At 36.7% G+C, this 15,721-nt stretch overlaps 2 protein-coding genes across 7 annotated transcripts in view; one reads left to right on the top strand and one right to left on the bottom strand.

Moving 5' to 3' along the window:
• zmynd8 (zinc finger, MYND-type containing 8) overlaps window positions 1–2,751 on the bottom strand; it is a 22,287-nt gene extending 19,536 nt beyond the window's left edge. For 3 of the 4 annotated variants that reach the window (XM_016233511.1, XM_016233587.1, XM_016233819.1), the window contains exon 1: window positions 2,666–2,751. In XM_016233511.1, the coding sequence (XP_016088997.1) occupies window positions 2,666–2,679 (14 nt within the window). In that variant the 5' untranslated portion in view covers window positions 2,680–2,751. Of the gene's footprint in view, window positions 1–2,394; window positions 2,593–2,665 lie in introns of all 4 variants that reach the window. The other variant, XM_016233745.1, reaches the window with a different exon arrangement.
• Window positions 2,752–7,409: 4,658 nt separating this feature from the next.
• The window catches only part of LOC107551590 (nuclear receptor coactivator 3-like), a 60,771-nt gene continuing 52,459 nt past the window's right edge, over window positions 7,410–15,721 (top strand). For all 3 annotated transcript variants that reach the window (XR_001604789.1, XM_016233407.1, XM_016233292.1), the window contains exon 1: window positions 7,410–7,479. The gene's annotated coding sequence lies outside the window, so the exon portion shown is untranslated. The remainder of the gene's footprint in view (window positions 7,480–15,721) is intronic.

The following is a 15,721-nucleotide window of genomic DNA, read 5'->3' as shown; positions in this document are numbered from 1 at the left end:
GGGGGGGGGGGGGGGGGTGACACTGTCTTGATATCATAAAAAAGCTCTCAATAAAACAGTAAATGATGTCACAGAGGCGATCCCTGTGGTCCTAAATCACCAACGTCAGTGTGTCTCCTAAATATCAGATAATTCAACCCTTTTATGACAAAACAAGGTTAGTTCATGTTGTAAAATATCACGTGGATTTATGATTTTATGAATGTGGATTTCATGACATTTGTAATTCATATACACTACCGGTCAAAAGTTTGGGATCAGTAAGACTTGTAATGTTTTTTAAAGAAGTGTCTTATGCTCATCAAGGCTGCATTTATTTGATCAAAAATGCAGAAAAAAAAAACTGTAATCTTGCAAAATGTTACTACAATATAAAATAATGGTTTCTATCTTAATATACTTTAAAATATAATTTATTTCTGTGATGCAAAGCTGAATTTCCATCAGCCATTACTCCAGTCTAAAGTGTCACATGATCCTTCAGAAATCATTCTAATATGCTGATTTATTATTAGAATTATCAATGTTGGCAACAGTTGTGCTGCCAAATATTTTTTTGGAAACTGCGATACTTTTTCAGGATTCTTTGATGAATAAAAAGTTAAAAAGAACAGCATTTATTCAAAATATAAATCTTTTCTAACTATATAAATCTTTGCTATCACTTCTTATCAATTTAACACATCCTTGCTGAATAAAAGTTTTAAGTTCTTCCAAAAAAAGAAAGAATAAAAATGTACTGACCCCAAACGTAACGGTAATGTATATTGTTAGAAAAGATTTCTATTTTAAATAAATGCTCTTCTTTTGAACTTTTTATTCATCAAAGAATTCTGAAAAAAAGTATCACAGGTACCAAAAAAAATATTAAGCAGCAGAACAGTTTCCAGCACTGATAATAAATCAGCATATTAGAATGATTTCTGAAGGATCATGTGACACTGAAGTCTGGAGCAATGATGCTGAAAATTCAGCTTTGCATCACAGGAATAAATTAGATTTTAATGTATATTAAAATAGAAAAAATTTATTTTACATCATAATAATATTTCACAATATTAAATTTTTTCCTGTATTTTTGATCAAATAAATGCAGCCTTGATGAGCATAAGAAACTCCTGTAAAAAGCATTAAAATCGTTCTGATCCCAAACTTTTGACCAGTAGTGTATATAATACATACTTATATTTATTATTATTATTATTATATATAATATAATATATATACATATATGCAACAACCAATCCATTATTCAAGGTGCAAAAAATAGTTACACAACATGAAATTTTTTTGAGTAACATTCATTTATGCTTTTTTTTCTTTTCTATTAAAACAATAAAACAAAAATAAATAATTTGAGTAATATTTAGAAAAAAATATGGAAACTCTTTGTCTACTACTAATAAAATGATTTGATGATGATATTTCAAAATGATGTTTCTTATATCTCCCTGTTGTAATTCATTCTCAGCTCTTTTTTAACACACAAACTGATCCACCCCCCACAAATCTCAGCAGTTAAACATTAAATCACATTTCTAAAGTATAATCTCAAACAGATATCAGGAAATCACGATTGCACATACACTGTCAGTCAGACAGGTGAAGCCGATAAACAGTCAGGTTTAATCACTTGCTTTAACAGCCAAACTGTCCAACGTGCAGGTTATTTAGCAGACAATGACTACTATGGCAGGTTAAGAACTAAAAAAGATTTTTAAAAAACACCTCAGTTTGACATTATGGTTGTGGAAAACCACTATCCACTGCTTTGAACCTCTGATCAGACCCCTGCTGTATTAAATACAGTATCCAACTACTTGCCATCAAAGAGAAATATTTGAAATACTGGATACAAACGTAATATTAATAATGCCACATTGAGACAAAATGCTTGCATTCACAGACACAAACACAGTCTTTGTGGTTGCACAGCCGAAAGAGGAAGTCTGTCTGAAATGGCTGCCAACTCATACCACAACTTAAGTTTTGATAAAATGCCTGGCCTGTACAGAGTCTTTACATCCTGAGTAAACAGATAGAAGCCTCTATTTAACCCAGTAAGACAAACACAAGCCTATTATACCATCTATATGCATCTATTGATAGAAAAGAAAGTCTCTTCTATTTCAGATCCAATAACCCTGTCAGCAAATGCAATCTGCTCTGTGCTTTAGGCCTATAGCCTGAGCAAAATGGACATTCAGCATTTTGTCGGCCATTGGAAAGTGTGTCAAGTGTCCTTAAATTGCAACCTGAGCCAAAACTGCTGCTCGATCTTTCTGCCAGTCTACATATGCACTTCCTCTTACAGTCTGTACTGTCTGCTCCTCAGGGCCTTCCATTTTGAGAGGCCTGGCCTGTGACACAACCCGACACAACTGTGCTCCTCACCAGCTCTAGAGAAACTTGACTAGGAGAGAGACCAGAAGAGGCCAGTTTGGTCACAGTGTTAGCACAGGTCAGCCATGCGAGCCTGGTGACTAAAACACAGTGTGAGTGTGATTTCTGAGTTGCCTCTGCCTGCCAGGATCCAGCTCTTTGGTGTTGGGACAGGTTTTTGTCCCCTGTCTCCCAGAAAATCCTGTATTTCTGCACGACATAATTCAACCATTAGCGTTAAGAGGTAGTGTAAAAAGCATATAAGCAATGAAAAATCTCTTACCTCTGTGGATGCATGGCTTAAAACAGTGGGTAATGTCAATGCTTACTAAAACATGGAGGACAGCCCTCCCTCTCTCTCTACACAGCAGTCTCTGCTCTCCAAGCCAGCCAAGCCAACATTCTGATAACAGCAATGAAAGCAGTTCTGTGATTGGCCGGTTTTTACAGGCAGGATGAAAGGCAGCAGCTGATTGGCTGGCAGGTTTCCTGAGTACATTTCTTTTGTTCAGTACAGACAGGCTGTGGCAGGATTGTGAACTGAAAAAGGAGCTAGGCCTTGATGTGTACAGCTAAAACTGAGCTAAATTATTTACAGTCAAGCTCTTGTTAAAGGTGTTTTACATTCAATTAAAACAAGTAATTGTTAAAGTAGTAAAAAGGCCTTGACAAGGCATTGAGTGTTGAAATTAAACTCTCTGCTTAAAGGAAAATCATACTTAAATGATAGATATCTGGTTCATCTGGTTTGTCAGCCTTAATACATATATTTGCATATTATATGCAGTTAGAAAAGTTTCAATTTGAATTTGTTAATCGCTCACTACGTCATTACCTCTGAATCATTCACTAAATCGTACCACATCATTGATTCTTCAAATTCATATCATCAACAGCTTGGGTTGGTTATCTAGTTGTTTCTTCAAGTACATTAGTGTTAAGACGGATTTCTACTCAAACAGTAAAGAGAGAGTCTTAAAGGGACAGTTCACCCAAACATGAAAATTCTGTCATCATTTACTCACTCTCAAGTTGTTCCAAACCTGTATGAGTTTCTTTCTTTTGTGAAATTTAAAAAAATATATATATATATTTTGAAGAATGTTGGCAACCAAACAGTTGCTGGTCCCCACTGAATTCCTTAGTAGCGGAAAAATACAATTTAGGTCATTTGGGACCAGCAGCTCTTTAAGATATCAGGCTCTGTTTTTTTAGCTTCAGACTATGAATCAGTTCAGTCTGAGGAAGATATCAAACATGTTTCTGTATAAGTTTGTAGTGTTCTGAATGACTTAACAGTCGGTAGTTTGTGATCCTCAGTTATTTAGTGTATGATGCCTAGTTTTTTTCTGTAACTGTTTCAGGCGGGTAAATGTATGATGCCTAGTGTTTTAAAATCTATTCAGATTTGAAAAATCATGTAGTGTATTCCAGCCTTAATTTATACTCAAGATGCCATGACCATATGTTTCAAACAGATCTGAGAGGGTGGGTTTGGGCACAGCTTATCTGAAACCCACTCTAATTCGACAGGTTCTGAAGCACCTTGCAGTGGTTCAGCTGCCAAAACACACCCCACACTTGATGTCTCCTCGCAAAACCAGACTTTATGTTTTAGTATCTAAAAGGAACCAACAACACATGCACTTTTGTGGGTTGTTGCTATGGTGTTCTGGGTGGTTCCTTACTAGCCCAATTCCTTAGACAAAACTTAAAAGCTAATTCTTAAAGGGATAGTTTGCCAAAAAAAAGAAAAGAAAGAAAAGAAAATCCTGTCATTGTTTACTCACACTCATGTCATTCCAAACCTCTATGATCTAATTTCTTCAGTGGAACACAAAATAAGATATTTTGATGAATGATGGTAACCAAAGTGTAATTACATTACTTAAAAGTAATAAACAGAATGCTTAACACAGCCCTTCGTCATCTAAAAAAACATACAATGAGGTCAATACTGTTCAGAGACCTAGTAGGTCATGTCACAGATTGTCCACTAGAGGTAGCTATTTAGCTTTCGGCTCCTCATGTTGTCATCTATACTGAGGACAGCTGTCTGAGACTCCCTGCTGCATTAATAAATCAAAACACATACTGACACAGACACACACACTCACACAGCATGGAAGATCTCAGCCAAAGAAATATTGATAATATTGAGAGTTTTTCCATAAGCACACTGATTTTATTCAGCTCCATATCTATAGTATCTTAAGATATTCACAGGATTTGCTGGTTTAAAATGCAGGTTAGTTATAAAAAATTGTATATATAATTATACCGTATATATTTTCTAAAAAATACTGACAGCTTGGAAGATCTCTAGAGATATCTAGAAATAATAGCATTTCATCCATCTCTTTCATTAAACACTCAGTTGCCGTAAAGGGATAATTTACCCAAAAATGAAAAATCTGTCATCATTTTCTCACCATCATGTCATTCCAAATCGGAATGACTTTCTTTCTTCACACATAAGAAGATATTCTGAAGAATTTTGATATCCAAACCATTTCCCACTGACTTCTATTGAATGGGCAAAAAAACAACAATACTGAGCCATTTTTCAAAATGTCTTTTTCTGGGTTCCACAGAAAAAAAAAGAAAGTAATACAGGGTTGGAGTGATGTGCCAGTGAGTAAATAATGACAGCATGTTTATTTTTAGGTGAACAATCCCTTTAAAGAGCTTCAAGCACAGTGATGCAATTTCCTAACCTTGAATTAAACAGATGTAATTATTGCACTTTTTTTACTCACTCCTCATTCATACATTCCTGAAGAGGTGATTTCATCTAGTAGATCTTTAAAGCACTTCATCTGGAGAGGGGATGGACAAAAGAGAGGTTCATGACTGCGTGTTTGCAGGTCGAGAATCTATAGATGCAGATGATTAGGGGCTATCTCCTGTCCTTTAAAACTGCTATCTCCTTTCCTTTCAAAGGGGACAGACAGAGTGAGGGGGTTGGGGGTGAAAACCATCTCACACTCTTGGAAGGGGGAAGTGAGATTGTGCTGTGAATTGGGGGAGGGAACAACAACAGGTCTATGGGCCTCTTTCTAGGTTTCTGAAGAATGTTATTGGGGCACTCTCAGTTTTGTGGTCAAATATGCTCAAAACCGAAATTTTTTATCTCATATAGCATGTTATTACTCTACATTATTTAAAAATAAGACTTAAAAAGTACCACTCCACTTCACATTTGCACATTTCCTTGGCGTACAAGTCCAAAAAGAAATGTGAAAATATATTCTTTAGTTATATGAGTTTTTCCTCAGTGATTATCAAATTGCTTGATGCTTCAGTTTCACATCTATGTTTTTTGGCCAGATGAGACCAGAGGTTGTATAGCAGGGAAATGTCATGACAGGAAAAAGCAAGCAATGAGCTAATTACTACTCTCTCTCTCTCTCTCTCTCTCTCTCTCTCTCTCTCTCTCTATCTTCCATGTCTGGTCTTCAGAGGGCAGAGCACTTACAGCCTCTGCAGACCACAAGAATACAAGTGTGTCCTAAAATGCTTTTTTGAGCATTTATTTCTCTTTACATCTAAGTATATAAATATGCATCACAAAATGTGAGCTTATTATGTATAAGCTCACATAGAAACACATGCCTTTGATAATTTACAGTAAGGCTATCATAGTTTGCTGTGTCATATATATATATATTATACATTAAATTATACATATTATATATATGTATTAAATATACATTAAATACATATACATATACAGCAGTTTAATTTATTATTATTATTTTATTCTTTTAATTTAAATGTATTATTATTTACTATTTGTACACTTAAAATTGATTTTTCAGGGCATTTTACCTTTTGCAAGAACATATTATTCTTTCTAACCATACAAAAACACAAAGTATGTCACCCATTTGCTTAGTAAATATAATTTACTTTGCAAGTATCATCGATGTGAACAATAGCTTATTTTAATGCATAATAAAACCAATGCATAATATATCACGTCTAGAAAAACAAACATGTTAGTAATGAAAAATAAAGTTATAGATGTTCGCCTCCCTATTTGCCTAAAAAATATTTGCCTCCACGTTTAAATATCCACAGTATTTCTGTCCCTTTTGGTGGCAAATTTAACTAGTTTACATTATGCTGTATTGTGCATATTGAAAAGCATTCGGCAACTTATTCGCAACTGTTCAAGTGCTTGTAGGCTACATCGTGTATATTGTGTAATGTATTCTTTGTGCGCATAATGTATATTGGGCTACATGTAAATCTCGATATTGTGTATTATGTGTAAATTGTGCAGTGAGTTTATTGTGTTCTTGTACATTGCCTTAACTTTTGGTGGCAAATTTAACTAGTTTACATTATGCTGTATTGTGCATATTGAAAAGCATTCGGCAACTTATTCGCAACTGTTCAAGTGCTTGTAGGCTACATCGTGTATATTGTGTAATGTATTTTTGTGCGCATAATGTATATTGGGCTACATGTAAATCTCGATATTGTGTATTATGTGTAAATTGTGCAGTGAGTTTATTGTGTTCTTGTACATTGCCTTATACTGTCACTACGTGGCTGCAATGTTGGTGGACCACATGAGACCTACGTACACGTTGTAGTGTCGATACAGTGATTTGATTTGACAGACTATGAATAAAAATGTGTGCTAAGAAAAAATAATTCGATCTCTCGCAAAGACAGCGAATTCATGACACTCAACTTATGCAAATAAAGGCGTAACGTCAGCCTACTCATTAGGGATACGTGACCGTTATCTCTATGTGGTCCTTGGAAGAGCTAAAAATAAATGCACTATATTTTTTTCTACGATATTGCTACTACTGCCCATCTCCTACTGGATGTCTATTTTTCGATCTGCGGGGGTTCATGTACTTGTAGTTTATTTCCTTTCAAGCTCTGTGTAGAATGCTCGTATCGCCCGAGTGGCAGGACTACATTACCCAGCAGCCCCCCCGCGCGCATGGTTCGGGCAGGCTTCTTTAAGCTTTGGGAGTGTTTCCCATTTAAACAAACATAGCTAATGCCGAAGATGGCGGATGCGTAGAAGTAGCTTAAAGAAACTGGAGTGTTTCACTGGATACATTTACACCGGTAAGTGAACCGAATCACTTCTTCGCGATCGTAAATGGATGCATTTAAGCAATTGTTGTGTTCGTGAAACAATGTTACGTGATGCCGGTTATTCAGAAGTACATTCTTGTCCACGGTGGGGATCTTGCCACCTAGTTATTCTGCCTTTGAGACAATAATCGTAGTAACACAGTGTTGCCAGAGACAACATTCTCCAGCATGTTTGTTTACTTTTCATAACAAGATCCGTTTGTGCATTTTTACAGAAAGTCTTATGCGGTCATATTAACATTTTGCCGTTAAGTAGACGCGGTTTTAACACTGTTTTCTAAAGTTAATGAACATTTTGTAGCGATTTGAATCCAGTCTGAATGTTTTGCGATATACAACAACCCTAAACGATTAAGTTATTTTTGTAATTGCTGTACTATTCCCGTTGTTGGTTTATGTAATATTAATGCAGTATGGACTTTTTGCTTGTTTTCAATCTTTGATCAGCAGCAAGTTTGTTGACCAGTTTTTGGATCACCTGATAGTTTACATGAGCTTAAGTTAGTTTCACATTATCTTAACCCTTTATCTGTCACTATCACGCATACTTATTTGTATTAATTCTTCCAACTTTTTCATTCTGACCTTTAATAAAAAAACTTATTGACCTCAAACGATCTGTTCAGATGTATTGTGTGATGTTTTATTATGAGGATGTTGGGGTCACCATACTTGGCCACATCTCATTTCACTTATACTTATATCACTTATGCTGTGTAGCTTTTAATGACTCAAAACAACAAGATTAAGTTTTAAGTTTCCTGGTTAATGACACAGAGGGTGGAGATTAAATTATCATAAGTCAGAAGTGAACAAATCAAAGCTGGGCACTATTTACAGTGTTTTATGCTTTTGTTTTGCTACCTACCAAACTGTGGTGTATTAATTAGCTGAGAAAACAGTTAAAGGGTTAATACAGTTAAAATCAGTGTAGACCACATTAGTGATGCACAAGCCCGCAGGATAAGTCCCTGTGATAACTCTCATCTTTTCGATTTTTGTGCAGCTCAAATGTGATGTAGGTCGTACTGACTGTATTAGATGCTGTAATTATGGCTGTGTCTCAAACCCCAGTGAACTCTCTACCCAGACAGTATTGTTGGACATGACAGGAGTGTTTTAAATGTGCATATTGTGAACGCAGGAACGTGATTGATTCTTATCATAGAGTCAACAGACACTATTTTTAACACCCCCATTCTTTGCTCTTGCGATGTTAATTGCAACGATTTAGCCTGAGGTAGTCAGTGCACTGCAGCGCTGCTGGAAAGTTTGAGGAAGTTCCTCTGAATTCACAGCGTTTCGCGTTATGTAGTGATCCAAATGCTGCAGTTTCTGAGCGAGGAGAGTTTGACCACATCCCACCGTTTCGAACATATTCACTGGCCATTTATAGAAACATCTCAGAACCACATTTGTAGGACCAACGTTTCCCTGAAATCCACATGCATTCATGCTGACATATATAGACGCTGTGAAATATATTTTGCTTGTTATTTGGACAGTGAAGGTACAGGTAGATGATGTGCTTGCACTCTGACTGTTTAATAACATATTTTTAGAACTGTGACTGATGTGCTTTTATTGCCTCCACAGTGCAGTAAGAACTTCCTAATAATTATGTTATTAAATTTCAAAGCTGCAGCCTCTTTAGCCTGTAGTGCGCTTATTCTGTGTATTAAAATAGTTTCATATAAGTGTGTTTTTAAAGCAGTTCTGTAGTTGAATGCATGAGAACAGAACAAGCGTTATGCACAGCGGTGTATGTTGGTGCTCACACGCTACGGGACCCACGGATGCCCTGACTGCGTGTGGGAAAAGACCCTCTGAACTCTTCTTCACACTGGTCGCAGGCTGACCCCCCCTTCCCCCTTTATCTGTTCCTTTCTCCCCAGCTCCCTCTCTCTCACACGCCGAGCGTCAGGCTGCATTAACTATGAATCAATCTTGTGTTGAACGCTTTGACTGCAGACTGGGTTAAGAATTAAAAGGATGCATAGATTCTCTGTCCTCGTCCATTTGTTAGCTCAGGCTTTATAACTCATTAACTTGGACTCTCTCAGGGGAAGAAAAAAATGCTTGTGCGAAAGATTTCCCATGATTTTTGAAGGACCGTCTGAGTTTTGATTGGAACATTGAAACATCTTACATTTTGTCTTATTTTAATGTCCATTGTTGGGGTTAAAGGAATAGTTAACCCAAAAATATGAAAATTGTCATTATTATTTTATTGTCACTAACAGGAATATCCTGACCACTCTTTTTAAATAGAATGAAACTGAATCAGGACAACCAGTGGCAAAAGCACCATGAAGTATCATAAAAGTCGTCCATATGACTTGTGTGCTATATTTTATGTATTCTGAAGCATTGTGTGATGATGAACAGTCCAAAATTTAAGTTATTATTCACTGATAATCTTGCCATCTAGTGGCCGTTAACTGATGTGTCTTTAGTCAGTGACATTGTAATTTTAGTATTGTTTATATAAAAAATAAATAATTTAGTATTTATTCATATTTCAAATTAAGTTTTAGTAATATAATATTTTGATAATATGGGCTTTTGTAATTTTTAGTTGTTTTATAAGTATTTCTATATCTAGCTTTATTTTTATTTATTTCAGTTTTAGTTTTAGTAATTGTAATACTTCAGTTTAAACATTATATTTCAGTTAGTTGCCAACATTAAGCAACAAAAAAGCTAAATTTTTAATTGTAAGTTGTTTAAGTTTTATCTAGATTGTATTTTATTTCAGCTTTATTTCAATTAACAAAAACAAAATTTAATAGTATTAACAGTGCAGGTCTCATGACAATCTCGAGTTGTTTCAGAATCACTCAGAGCAGTTTTGGGGGGGGGGGGGGGGGGGGGGCGGTATCTTACAATAGTCTTATGATTTTTTGCTCAGAAATTTTGTGTTGTGTATTTACATTTTTAAGGCAAAAAATATTCATTTAATCTTTTAAGTAATGAAAATTAAAACATTTAATATTACAATTAAAACATTGAAGAAATATTGTATGATTATTCCTTAAAATAAGGTTTTAATAATTTTAGTACTTAGTAGTAGCCTATTACGTACATTCTACTCAACAATAGTAATATATTTCTGCCCGCAATGCCTTCAAGTTAAACCAAACTTTTATTTTGACGGGTTGCCGTGAATACCTTTACATTTCTGTGATATGAGGATAGTTTCACTCAAATGAAACGGTCAAATGCTCATGAAGTTCTGGAGATGTTGTTCATGTATTTATGTCCTCATTAGTGAGACGGAAGATGCTAAAATCACCGCAAACATCACGTGCGCTTCAGTACAAGAGGTAAACAAAACCGCATAAAACCAGTGTGCCATGAAATACGTAATGTAATGCGTGTTGTAAAGATCGCGAGTAAAATCAAAAGAAAAAGAAAACCTTACAGCTGCATGAGTCATGACTGTCACGTTAGCCTGATGGGACCAAACTCTCTTTGTGATTTTAAAACGTAAGACTACCCAGATTTGAAGACTACAGTAAGATTGAACTTCTACTGTTAATAAGATTTTGGTGGGCTACTATTATATGGATAGCCTAAATGTCCTAATTCAGATGAGCTACCTGTTTTTGTTTTTTTAATGGTATATCAAAAAGTGTATATTTTTTTAAATGTGATTGTTGGTACATTTTACCAGTTTTTACCATACTTTCAAAACAAAAATTAACATAGGAAAAATATGCAATATGAAAATAATTGAAGACAATGTGTTTTACTGAGAAAAAACAAGATTTTGTTTTTAAAAAGCTTTTTTCCAAAAGGTACATCTGGAAAAGGGGGGGGGTCATCTTATAATCAGGGTCGTCTTATATTCGGGCCAATACGGTAAATAAAATTAACTTGACCTTCAAGGGGGGTGCCGTTGGGGGGGGCAGGCTGCTCCCCCCCTAATATAATGGCAGGGGAAACACTGCATAACTATCATGTGACTTCAGAAGACTTGCGCAAAGTCTTATGACCCACTTTTATGATACTTTTTACAATTTTCTATTTTATTTTAATAATTTTGGAACTTGACAGCCTCAGTCCCCATTCACTTTCATTGTTTGGAAAAAAGCGACCAGGATATTCATCCAAAAATCACCCTTTGTGTTCCATGGTAGACAGAAATGAATTAATGAGTTTCATTTTTATATGAAATATTCCTAAATGTCTTATAAATGTTCCTTTTTGCGCAGATATTTTGTGGTTTCCTCTTGGATCGCAGGACGTTGTGACTAGCAAAACGGCAGAATGACTAATGTGCTTCTCGTCACCCTTCTGACACTTGTCTGATCGTCCCCGCACATTTTGCATTTATCGGTCCACAATACTTGAAGAAGTTGAAATGCTGCTGTGAGAGCGAAAAAAGGAAAACTGTGTGGTTGTGGGTGATGGTTATTTTCAGAGCAGGGAAAATGGTCCAGTTATATCATGTATCTGTGTGTTTGTTTCAAATGTAAGATTAATGGTGGGGGGTGTATAGTGTTGCTCCAAGGCGCTTGTGTTGATGGCAGTGGGTTGTAACAAAAGCTTGATTGTTGCACTAATTGAAATGTGATACCTGCTACTTATAATGGCTTTTTGCTCAGAGTAGTTAAAGGTGTTGGTGCAGGCGGGATATTTTAGCCCTGTAAACTTTTAATACATGTGGCGAGGTTGACTCGTGTGCAAAATTAATCGAAAAACGAACCACTTGGAACTTACAGGATATTAATGATTTATTGCACCGGTCAGATCCTCAACGAAAACATTTTCAAGTGTAAATATTTTGGATTTGGAGCTTGTGCCATAATTTACGACACTAATTTGTAGCCCGTTGTAACTTTCCATTCTGCTAACTAGAGAAACAAGCAGAAAAGTAAAGTTAGTCCTTCTCAATCAAGTCCAGAGAGGGTAATAAATTACTCTTCCACTCCTGTACAACTTTAGCGCTGTGAATGGATGCCAGATTGTGTATCATGGAATACATTTCCAGTTTTTCTTTCTGTTTACTCGGCTCGTAAACCGCATATTGAGAACTTTCTCCCTGCACTCGTTTAGACACCCAGTCAAGAGCTCAACTGTGAAGGTTTGTCTTTCGCAAGTCAAAAATTCTGTGCGAATCATTTGGAAACTTATGAGTCATAATTAAGCATGGCATCTGCATCTCCACTACACTTTACAGCTCTCTTCAGTGTCCTATAGCACAAGTCGAATTTAAGAGGAATGTGTAAGTTGCATCCAGCTGTGGCTGCTTGTGTAAAGCTGTGTTGCCATGACGACACTCCTGCATGACTGGCTCAAGGTCGTTCGGGCGGTGACGATGAGCTGGATGTGCCTGGCGACGGCGTGTGCACGATATGCACACATACGCGGAAGGAAGCTCTCTGCAGTGCTGTGGGTGTCTGAAAGTGAAACTTGAAAATACATGCAAAGACTGTCTGTGCATGAAGACTTTCTCTTAAGATGGTGATAGTGCTTGAGGAGGAAAATATTGTGTTCAGTTTTTAATTTTCTCATTGCTGTCGTGCTTAATTTGTTGCATTTTCCAGCCCAGTTCAGATTTGTTGTAGTTTTCCTGTTGTTGCCGAGAAAAGTGGAGAGAGAGAGCGGGGAAAATGGCTAACGAGGTTTAAAGAGTGAAAAGTGCACACTCCTGTTTTTTTTTTTTCTCTCTCTCTCGTTTTTTTGGCTTTCTTTCCAGCCCAGTTCAGATTTGTTGTAGTTTTCCTGTTGTTGCCGAGAAAAGTGGAGAGAAAGAGCGGGGAAAATGGCTAACGAGGTTTAAAGAGTGAAAAGTGCACACTCCTGTTTTTTTTTTTTTCTCTCGCTCTCGTTTTTTTGGCTTTCTCACCCTCTGCTGAAGAATGCTCGTAAAACGGGTTCACCTGAATAAGCCCATGGGAGGGTAAGGCCCTGGTCTGGTCTTGTTACCATTGTAAAAAGTTAGCAAGACTTGGTGTGTGTGTTTGTGTTGTGTTTAGGGCCCTGTTGTATGATAGTAGAGAAAGGTTTTAAGTCCATGAAGTAAACGTTACCAGATGTGTTCTCCGGCAGTCGAGCCTAGAGGAAGGAGAGGGGGAGAGAGAAAGTCAACTTTGGATGAACTTCTCATCTGCTTAGCGGCCACCTTGTTTTCATTTTGCCAGCATCCCCACCCCCCAATTTGACGAAAGGTTTGTGGAGAGTTACTCAGAATTCCACACTTACAAAACCCCACTGTAGTGTTGGAAAACTTTAACAACCGAACTGCATTCCTGTAGAATATTTACTCTACAATTAAAGGATTAGCCTAGTTCACTGAAAAATGAATATGCTGTCATTGTTTATTCACCGTTGTTCCAAACCTGCAAGACTATTTTATCTGTGCAACTCAAAAGAAGATATTTTGAAGAATGTCTAAGGGGTTCTTTTCTTATTTTCAAACCCGTACATCAAGTTTTCAGGTCTGACGTCAGTGACACCAAGCGTCATTCGTTCTTGTTTGTCTCATGGCGGATCACAACATGCCAGCTCTGAAATTCTTCAAAATTAGTAGTCGACAATGACTGTCTTTTTTCTGTGGAACACAGAATGATTTGGGTTTTGCTTTTTTCCCCAATACAATGAAAGTCAGTTGGGGCCAATGTTGTTTGACTTTCTTTTGTGTTCCACCGAGTAAGTAATTGATAGCAAATCTTTAATTTTTGAGTAAATTATCCCTTTAAAATAGCTAAATATGTAACTGTCTGTCTGTATTAAAGATGTCTTATTTTATGCTCCGTAAAAGAAAGTCAATCAGGAACTTTCATTTCTGGGTGAATGATGCCTTTAACTCTACATTACTCCAGGTAAGCATTTTATTTGAGTGCAGTTGTGGGTCATGGGACAAAATTTAGTCTCATACACAAGCTCAGTCTTTTAATATCGCTGCTGACATATCAAAGTGATTTTTAAACGTGAACTGTGCCTATCCTCTTCTTTCTACTCTCACATTCCCCTATATAACTGTATGCTTAACTCTTCCTGTTTAAAGTAACCCATCCTCACCTCTTGACCTCTTTCACCCAAGGTTGATCACCCCACATTTTTTACCTGTTGATGGGCTGCATGACGAATAGCAGTATATACACTACCGCATTAAATTGATCAAACGTGACCTTAAAGATTTCTCCACCCCAAAATGAAAATTATCATTAATCACTTACCACCATGTCGTTCCAAACCCGTAAAAGCTTTGTTCGTCTTTGGAACACAATTTAAGATATTTTGGATGAAAACCAGGAGGCTTGTGACTGTCCCATTGACTGCCAAGTAAATTACACTGTCAAGGCCCAGAAAAGTATGAAAGACATTGTCAGACTAGTCCATCTGCCACCAGTGGTTCAACCGTAACATTATGAAGCAACGAGAATACTTTTTGTATGCAAAGAAAACAAAAATAACGACTTTATTCAACAATTCTGTTGCACCATTTTGGAGAGTATCCACTGAACGCAAACTGCTCTTCTGTGTCAGCCGCACCACACGGATACGCTGTTTTCGTCCAAATCAAAGCATAAATAAACGTAGAAAACATATCCGTATGGTGCGGCTGACACAGACAAGTAGAACAGTATACGCAGTTTGTGTTCAGTTGATGCTAGGGCTGCCCCCCTAATAGTCGACTAATCCTTAGTTGACCAGAAGAGGCTTAGTCGACCAAAATTTTTTAGTCGCAGAAAATAAAATCCGCATTGGCAAAGTCACGCAGATCGTTAACGGCTGATCTATGGTAATACAGTACATCCGGCAGGACATCCAAACGCTCGCCCATCAATCATCCACCACAAATATGGCTTATCATCTGAAATATGTAAGTAGTAGCAACTTTACATGGCCGCTCAATCTAATGTTAACCTAGAGATATGTGTGCTATATTCAAGTGTCTGTGTGGGAGCTGAACATTAGCGCTCACTGAAGGACAGATGGAGGTGCCGGTGCGCTCACTTGCTCTTAAAATAGGCTACTCCGTAATTTTTGGTCATACAGATAAGAGTAATAAATCTTTCAAATCTGTAAAGACTCTGTTTATTTGTGTGCACTCACAATAAATGCAAAACGCGTTTTTGTAAAATAATGAAAGAAAACAGGATGCGCTTTCTGCCATCTCGGTCTGTGAACTCGAACGTGAAACTCCATGTATATCTTTACCTTACAGACATTAAAATATATCTATAGAGAGTGAAATGTC

Source organism: Sinocyclocheilus grahami, unplaced genomic scaffold (genome assembly GCF_001515645.1).
Source record: "Sinocyclocheilus grahami isolate Dianchi unplaced genomic scaffold, SAMN03320097.WGS_v1.1 scaffold2.1, whole genome shotgun sequence".
NCBI classification, from domain to species: Eukaryota; Metazoa; Chordata; class Actinopteri; order Cypriniformes; family Cyprinidae; genus Sinocyclocheilus; species Sinocyclocheilus grahami.
Note: the sequence above shows the minus strand (reverse complement) of the source record. Positions and strands in the feature narration are given on the sequence as shown.